Source organism: Penaeus vannamei, chromosome 3 (genome assembly GCF_042767895.1).
Source record: "Penaeus vannamei isolate JL-2024 chromosome 3, ASM4276789v1, whole genome shotgun sequence".
Lineage (NCBI taxonomy): Eukaryota > Metazoa > Arthropoda > Malacostraca > Decapoda > Penaeidae > Penaeus > Penaeus vannamei.
In genome coordinates this window covers 16,047,904-16,057,903 of record NC_091551.1, presented here as the reverse complement: position 1 = coordinate 16,057,903, position 10,000 = coordinate 16,047,904, and the positions used below count along the sequence as shown (strand labels likewise).

Below are 10,000 nucleotides of genomic sequence, written 5' to 3'. Positions count from 1 at the left end.
TTTAGTTACACAGCGGCAGTCATTGCAAGCACTACATTATCGCCACCATTGTCATAAAACAGCATACTTGTAATAGAGATTATCATATTCCTATCATTATTATCATTATTTCACCCCAATTTAGCCACCAAAGAATACTGGAATAGCTATTTGACCTCCCCATCCGCAACCTCTTTCTGTCTCCATGTTTCTTGACCTTCTCGCCCACTGCCCGTCAAAGCCTTTCGTCCAAGAGCGGCGCCGTCGACTCCAAGGCGCTGCTTCGTCCCTTTCTTAATTCCAACAATGCCTGGCCTCCTGTGTTCAAGCTTCTCTTTCACGCCGAATGTTCGAAGGATCTCTCACTCAATATACTCCTTAATTGCTTGTATCTTTAGGGTTATAGTTACTTAACTAGCGAGGGGGCAGGCATTCATTCATATCCGTTACGACTTCTCACTCTATATGAAATCTGGAATATAATTTTAAGGACTGTTTATGATCTTCACAAGCTTTCAGTGTCTCCTACAGGCGACCCTCTTTGCAAGAAACTCTTTGCAAGCTGATCTTAGACTCTGACCATAAAGCAACTTGTTTCTTCGTGTTCTGTAGTATAACACTTCGGTAGCTGTCAAGTTTATATCCTACTTTGTTATAAACTTGACCTGGAATCTATATAGTAATACGACCTATCGAGTGATGCATGTTCTCCTCTTTTCTTTGGAAATTGCATATAGGTAAGAAATTAATAAATAAATAATTAAAAAGAAAAAAGCTGCCTTTCTTTCCGAAGTCGTTTCGAGTTCCAATTCCCAACCAATTCCCAAATGCGAATTCATCGATTCCTGATTTGTGATGATGATGGTGATAACAACAATATCAACAATAATCATGATAATAACAATGATAATGCTGAGAATAATAGTGATAGTGATAAAGAAGACGATGATGAGGAGGATAATGATAATGGAAATAGTAGTAATATCATTACTATCATAAAACATTATAATAATTATTCTTATCATTATCACCATCATCATTATCATCATCTTCATAATAGTCATCATCACCACCATCATTATTGTCATATCATTATAATTATATGGTTATCCTTACTGTTATTGTTATTGTTATCATTATTTCATATTACTATTAGCTACCATCATCATTATCATCTTTATCATCATCATTAGGATTTTTACTGTTGTTGTCATATTGATAATTATTATTCTTGTTGTCATTATTATTGCTGTTGCTGTTATTAGTATTATCATTGTTATTATCATTATGATAAGTATTATTATTATCATTGCCATTATCACTATGAGCATTATTGTCTTTATTTTAATTATGATCACCATTATCATTATCATTACTACCATTGCTATCATTATAGTCATTATTATCATTATTGTTATAATTGTTATTAGTATTCATGTAGTTATCATTATATTTTTTTTAGGATTAGTTTCAATTCCATCTGTTACAATGGATATTCTTCGCTGTGACATGCTGTCTGTTTTATCTTGCTTCTAAATCTCCCCCTGTGTGCAAGGAATGGCCGGGGTTACCATCCACTGGTAGTGCGGAGGATCGAACGCAGGTCAGCACCTTCACCACTGATCATAGTCATTATCATTACTATCATTATTACTGTTATCATTATCATCAATATCATCATTATTGTTATTATTATTGTTGTTTCTGTCTTCATTATCATTGTTATTATTACCATTATCAGTGTTATTATGATCATTTAGATCATCATTATGAATATCGTCACCATTATCATTATCATCATTAATATCGTCATCATCATCATATTGGTTGTTACTGTTATGATAGTTATTATCATTATTATCAACATTAATACCACTATCACCAACATTATCATTATCAATATCATTATCATCATCATCATGAATATCATCATTATGATTATCACTGCAACTATTATTGTTGTCATTATTTTGGTGTCATGATCATTGTTAGCATCACAATTATCATTATCGCAAATATCATCACAAATAAGGCTTTATTATCAAACTTCTTATTCCACTTTCACATCGAATCAATTATCAATTAATTATCTGTTCAATTATCAATGGATTCCTTTAATTATTTTTAGTCTGATCTTTTATCTTTTTTAAAATCTAATTATGCCTTTTATTTACAATCACTCTGCTTTTTGTTCATCTTCAATTTTATTAATCACTAGCATTTCATTTGCTCTTTCATTTTCATTTCAGTGACGTATTTCCTTGATATTATCATCTTGAACTTGTCTATCAAGTTATTATCATTATATTATCTATTTATCTAATCTTAGGTCGTTTTATTTACTCACTTGATTAGCAATGTCACTCTATCTACTAATTAATTTTTTTATTCATCATTATTATCTGTATATATTTTTCCCCTTTTTTATGAATCATTACTACTTTGCTCACGTTAATATTATTCTAATTTTACTTATCAGTATTATTTACATACGTGATTATCATTACTCCGTTTTCTTATCTATCATTATCGGCATTTTACATACCTATTTATAATCATCACTATTTTTACTATTCAACATCGAATACATTTACCTATCTATCATCATCAACTTATTTACATTATGTATTTATCATCACTATCTCTCTCCTGTACCTGCGTATGGCATAACTCTTTCATTACAGAGGTCACTGCACTGCGTCTGCCATGCACAGCCTATTGCGTAACCTGTAGCTTCTCTGCGTCCACTGAATAAGTAAAAAGTTCGTGCATTGTGCTGTGTTACCGTTAGTTCTGCTATTTCGACAACGGCGTTCGTGTTAGAATTTAGAGTTTGTCCGTTTTTTTTATATTTATGTTTAATTTTGCTTTGGACTGGTCTGTTATGCAATTACTTGGGTATCCAGGAGGTTTACGTATGAAATGCGGTATGTGCGAATATATCCGTCAGTCTATCAGTTCACATGTACGTATCCGCATAATCAGTGTACTGTACACATGTATGCACGCACATATATACACACACACACACACACACACACACGCATATGTGTGTGTGTGTGTGTGTGTGTGTGTGTGTGTGTGTGTGTGTGTGTGTGTGTGTGTGTGTGTGTGTGTGTGTGTGTGTGTGTGTGTGTGTGTGTGTGTGTGTGTGTGTGTGTGTGTGTGTGTGTGTGTGTGTGTGTGTGTATGCGTGTGTATGTGTGTTTGTATGTGTGAGTTTGTGTGCGTGTTTGTGAGTGTGTGTGTGTTTGTGTGTGTTTGTGTGTGTGTGTGTGTGTGTGTGTGTGTGTGTGTGTGTGTGTGTGTCTGTGTGTATACATATATATATATATATATATATATATATATATATATGTATATATATACATATATATATGCGTACACACACACACACACACACACACACACACACACACACACACACACACACACACACACACACACACACACACATATATATATATATATATATATATATATATATATATATATATATATATATACATGGATGGATGGACGGAAAGATGGATAGATGGATGGATGGATGAGATAGATAAACCGCCGATAGAAAAATACACTGTATGTGTATTAGTATACTCGTACGTATATCTGCACATGTATTTGCATAAATATGTATATACTATTAATGATATCATGAAACTAATCATAGCGACGGCAATATATATAGTGCAGTCGCATATTGCACAGCATCGCGAAATCAGCAGAGCCGTACAACAACTCTTGGTGCTAATGATCGGAATGAACGCGAAGGACAATTTTATATAAATTCGAATATGAATGGAATGGTTTACTTTCAAACGAATGGAATTTAGATTGAGCCATGGATTTCATTACAGAGTCTACAAATGGGTATTTCTGTGGTTTTATATAAAAGATTCTTATCTAAAATGTCTTCGAAGTCACAGCCAGTGCGACCGAACAAACAAAGCGGCTTAGAGTGTAAACAAAAGGAAAATGAGAAGTCTCATCTCACCTCAAGCTGAGCTGTACGCCTTTCTGCGATGCACAAAATAGCTTCCGGTTGGTGGCTGCGATTTGCGGAGAGGTTTTCTGTTCATCTTTGTAGGAAATAAAGAGGTAAGAATGATGTATGTGGCTTTTGGTGTGAAATATGAGGGTGCATGGGAGTGACTTCACTCCATTGGTTTGCAAATTGATTTACTCGGAGTATAGTTATCAGTTCTAGTAATTATCTAAAACAGAACTGCATCATGCAATGTCATTGACACAGCACTACAGCAGAGGCTCTTAGATTTCCACCACTTATAATCCAGCAAAATAGACTTTGGAATGGATTTCCTGTTAGGATGATCGTGACGATTTCGGTATCGTTGGATTCGTCTCACCATCTACAATGCAGATATGTAGGTTTTATTGCGTGGAAGCCTTCCCAAAATTCCCAAACCCCCACATTCTTAGCCCTGATAGCAAGGGAGGGTATGGAATGTACCAAGGAAATTGCAGGGTAAAATATAAATGATATATACAAAATCAGTCACTATACTGTCTAGTGCAGAGGGCTGTTCTCACGGCATGGACGAGCATACAACTCCCATGCAGGAGTGTCATTGCCAAGTCTATCCAATGCTCTCTTTTGCCGTGAAGACGTGGTGGATTCTTTGTTTTATTGGGCGTGGGTTTGGGGGCAGCAGCTCCTCATGGGGGGTGTTGCATTAGACAATATAGTGACTGATTCTGTGTATATCATATACATTTTAACCCGCATTTCCCTGATACCTTTTATGCCCTTCCCTGCAATCAGGGCCAAAAATTTATTTATAATTTATATTTATTTGGAAATTAGACAGTGAGAGGAATCCAATGATACCTAAATCATTGCAATCCGTTAGGCGGACATATACCAAAAAAATTATCAGATGATCTACTAGCTCAGTTTTACGGGAATATAAAGCCACCACCCATTCATTTGTGTAGGTCCATGGACTTAAATTAGCCATTTTAGGCTTACCCTAAACTCTTTTTGATCATGACTATCATGTTATGAAAAAAGATATAATTGTCAGTACAAAAAATACACTGCAGACACAAAAGACAATGCCACAAATAAGGGAAAAACATTGTGGAAATCACTGCACTCAGCCTATGTCCACTTGGTGCTCCAGAGTTTCAGCTCAATCTTGCTAAGCATACAGAGGTGAAGACTGTGTTTCCTGGTGGGTGTTGGGGTGGCAGAGCCTCCCATCAACCCACTCCTTGGGCAGTGCCTGAAGGGCTTGCCCAGTTATAGCAACTTAGATTGATGAATAAATTTTGTGACGTGGCGTTGGGGACTTCATATTAGGCGAGCATGTCTGTACTGTAAAGAATTACCAGTTGAATAATATATAAAGAATGACATAGCATACTGTTACTTATTGTTTTTGTTATTGCACAAAGCTGTAGACTGTCAAGAGAGATGATATGGAATCTGGGCAAGGAAAGCAGTGTTACCATCTTGATACAGTATATCAAGTGACAAATATAGGCCTTATAAAATGGCAAAACAGTGCAAAAGGGAGGCATGGAGTGGTAATACATTACATAAGTGTTTGTGTGTGTACAAGCCACACACCCAGGAGAGTTGTCATTTGAGAAAGCCTACTGACCAGATTTTGGATGGTGTATTGGCAGCAAAGCACTGGGATCCAATGAGTTTAGTTGTGTAATTATTTTTGAGACTCAGGAGTGTTCTTTTATGTTTTTCTTTTTTAATCATTATGTCAATCTTTCTCATTCTATGCATAGTTCTGCTCTAGGTAACTGTCTTTAGATTAAGGGCAGCAGGATTTTTTTTCTCTTTGTCTTTGGAAATGACATAGGTAATTGTTCAGAATTAGGTAAGGTGCATTGAGGTTGTTAACCTTTGTAGTTTATGACTGACAAATACAAACAAACAAACCTCCCTTGTGTTTTTTTTTTCTTTCTTTTTAGCAAAATTGAGCTTGGAGTGATTCCTTATGTAATGCTTAATTGATAGGGATGTCAGTGAAAGTATATCAGCTGTAGGTTTATTTGCCTTTGCCACAGTACAAAGTACAGAAGCTGTGGCATTACTGGATTTAACTGGGCAACTATAAATTGAAGGATGCTGACAAATGATTGTGGTTTTCCTTTACTTCCTGTAATATATATTTAACAGGTGTAATATGTGTTTTTCATGACTAGTAACTTATCGTTTTGTGATCCTGTCCTGATCATTTAGCAAAATACTTAATCCATGAGATTTCATGTAAGTCAAATTAAGAACCAGTCCTCAACCAAGAAATTTTGCTTTTCAATGGCTCTCATTTATTTTGAAGAAAAATTTCCTCACCTGAAAATAAATAATTGTCCTTCAAAAATATTTAGTGCACATAACATCTGATTTTTGGCTTTCACAAACAAGGATTTTGAAGTGTATACAGAGTGTATTTGGCACACAATGCAAAGTCTACATGCTTTGGTAATCTGGCTCTGTGCCCTTCACATAAGTAAGAGTAGGCAACCCATGGAAAACTAGATTGTTTTATTAATTTTCACTGTTCAAACTGTATAGTCTCACTTGGTCAATCCTTATGCTAACCTATCCACAGTAAATTGATACCAGTATTTGTGTTAGAATTATATCAGCACAGCTAAGAATACTGGGTGAACAAGTATTCAGTGGCCAGTGATCCCAGTAATATCCATAAATTAATTGTGTAGCTGTAGTGTGGCGATGGGATTGCCTCCCATAAGAATCCCCTACACTGTGGTTTTAGTTTTGTATAATTATAATATAGTGAGTTCTCGGAACATATTCTTTTATTTGATACAATTAGTAGATCATTTACTATATAATACCATAATACCTACCATTTACTCTTAGAATTTGTGGCACAAGACTTTCCCCCAGCATCACTAGCCTAGTGCCCCCCCCCCCCACCTACTCAGCAGTATCCCCCACTGGCCACACATCTATATACTTTAGGAATACATAGTGTTCTACAGCATATGAGTCATAATATCATTTACTCAAGTAACAAGGCTTGCAGTTCTTATCTCTTTGGTACCATTGCAGTTCAGGTTATTAAATGGTTGTTAAATGGTGAATGCTTTTTGTTATAGATTCACCAGATAGGAACTTATGTTTGCCTAGCAGTATTATTATTATTATCAGTTGTGGTGGTAATAATAATAATAATAGTAGTAGTAGTAGTAGTAGTAGTAGTAGTAGTAGTAGTAGTAGTAGTAGTAGTAGTAGTAGTAGTAGTAGTAGTAGTAGTAGTAGTAGTAGTAGTTAGTTGTTAGTTGTTAGTTGTTAGTTGTTAGTAGTAGTGCTATTATTATTAGTTATTATTAACATTATTATTCCTGTTATTATTATTAATGCTATTATTACTGTTATCTTTATTATTATTACTGTTATTATTATTATTATTAACTACTATTATTATTGCTGGTATTTTTATTAATGTATTTATTATTACTGTTGTTATAGTTATTGTTATTAATGATAATAATAATGATAATAATCATATTAATAATATTAATACTAAAAGTAGTAATAATAATGATAATATTGATAATAAAAGTAGTAATAATAATAATAATAATAGTAATAATAATAATAATTATTATTATTGTTATTGTTGTTGCTATCATCATTAATCATCATCATTGTTATTATTATTTATGTTATTATCATTATAGTTGTTATTAATATTATTTGTATTACTGTTGCTGCTGTTGTTTTTATTATTATTGTTACTATTATTAGTTATCAGTATTTTATTTTTATGATAATAATGATTTTTCAAATTTATGATTGTCCCTATTCCGTATAACTTGTTCCCACCTGTTTTCTATCAAACTGATGACAAAATATAAAAAGCTGATATTAGTAATAGTTATAGAATAAAAAGTCATGTTAATGATGTTAATCAATATTCATATTTTGGCAAGTTTGTGTGTGTGTGTGTGTGTGTGTGTGTGTGTGTGTGTGTGTGTGTGTGTGTGTGTGTGTGTGTGTGTGTGTGTGTGTGTGTGTGTGTGTGTGTGTGTGTGTGCCTGTCTGTGTTTGAGTTTGGGTGTTTGTTTATGTTAGTGGTTAGGGAGTACATGTGTGTGTGTTTGCACATGTGCATAAATTCCATCTTGTAACTTATGATGTTTTTTGTCCAACAGATTTCCTTGCAGCTGAAGATGTTTCCAGAGAGGAATGAAGATCAGCATGCATATCAGCTGAGGAAGTCAGTGGAAGATCTAACAACTTCCGGCAAAGACAAGTTAGATGAGGAAACTTTCAAGAAGGTGAAGAAGATATGCAAGAAGTCAGACTTCTATGTCATAGAGTTATACAAACTGCTTTGCAAACATTTGAAGAAGAACCATGCAGAGATACGATACAGTGCCTTCCAGATTTGTGACGAGATCTTTCGAAGATCTCACTGTTTTCGGGAACTGCTACTTAAGGACTTCAAGACATTTGCTGACCTGACGCTTGGCCTTGATCCCAAAAAGCCATTGCCAAAACCAAAAGCTGTAGCACAAAAACTCAAACAGAAGTGTGTTGAGACCATTCAGCAGTGGTACGATTCCTACTCACATGGTTATAAGACCTTAAAATTAGGCTATGTTTATTTACGAGACTGTAAAAAGGTGGATTTTGCTGAACTTACAGCCAGATCAGAGAGTGAGCGCCAAGCAGCAGAAGAAGAAAGAAGGAGATTGGAGGAAGTAAAAAGAAAAAAAATTGAAAAGATTACAAATGAAATGGAAAACAGTACTGCGGAGATAAAAGACAGCATAACTGAATTTCAAAATTGTTTTCGGTTATTAATACCTGACCTTCATGACTTCTTCATACCCTTAGATGACCAAGATGGCCAAGAACCTGGTGGATTCTTCTTTGAGGAAGATGCTGAGAGCCCCCAAGAGGGTGGATTCATACCAGATGAGAGTAGAGAAGAGAAGGAGTTTGAGTATGGATCAGATTTAATGCGGGGACATGGAATCATGAAAGGGACAAGTGTACAAATCAACTTGGGTGATGTAAGGAAAGTGCAAGAAACTAAAGACAATGAGATTGTGATACAGAACTTGAAGGAGAATGTCAGTGTCCTCAAGACAAAGTATGTTCCTCTGGTAAAGAGATGGGAACAGACAATGAGGCCACACAGTGAAGGGAATGGCGCACTTATAAAACGGATTCTCGATATCAAAAATGTAGTTGAGGGATCAGTTAGAAAGTTTGAATCTGTCCAGATCATACCTCAGAAATTACAAAAGCCAGTCAGTAATGAAGACTTTGACAGTGATAGTGATGATGACTTCATAGAAGTTCCTTTTGATGATCCTCGTGTCATCAGTGCTGCAGCATCAGAGGCAGCTCTCCTGGGAATCAGTGGACCCTCTCATCAGTCAGGAAGTCAGAAGTCAGTTGACCCAGATAATCAACCATCAACTTCAGGTGTGAATTTTAATGCAGAAATATCTCTTAAACAGTTGTCCAAAAAGGAGGGTGTTAAGAAAGTGGATGCAAGGTGTCCTGATGAATACCTCAGCAAAGAAACAATGAAGCCTCAGCGTCACCACAATCCTCTTGCAGGGTTAAGCCAGGTCTGGACAGCAACTCCAGACCTTCATGAACAAGATGAAATGGAAACAACAGGTGGCATCTTAGGCATTGCAACACAGCGTGTCAATTATGAGCGTACTTGGGAGCCTGTAAAGTGGGAATGTAGAGCTCCACTTGCAACTGGACGCCTTTGTCCTCGCAGAGATCGAGAGAGATGTCCTTTGCATGGTCCAATTATACCAAGAGATGAAATAGGACAGCCGGTACGTCCAGAAGATGTTGCCCGGGAACGTGCTGCTAAGGAAAAGTATGAGCAAGAAAACCCTGCTTGGCAAGACCCTCAACTGCTAGCTGAGATAAAAGCTGCCACAGGTGTTGATTTGAAAGTTCCTAAAGGCAGAAGTCGGATACGTGAAAAGTACAAAAATTTGACAGATATAAAAAAGACAACCCCTCGAG

General features: G+C 35.6%; 1 protein-coding gene across 1 annotated transcript in view; it reads left to right on the top strand.

The window, feature by feature from the left end:
• Positions 1-3,919: 3,919 nt before the first annotated feature.
• LOC113805889 (UV-stimulated scaffold protein A) overlaps positions 3,920-10,000 on the top strand; it is a 6,682-nt gene continuing 601 nt past the window's right edge. The window contains exons 1-2 of the mRNA XM_027356951.2: positions 3,920-4,080; positions 8,149-10,000. The exon at positions 8,149-10,000 is cut by the window's right edge and continues 601 nt beyond it. Coding sequence (XP_027212752.2) covers positions 8,167-10,000 — 1,834 coding nt within the window. The 5' untranslated portion in view covers positions 3,920-4,080; positions 8,149-8,166. The remainder of the gene's footprint in view (positions 4,081-8,148) is intronic.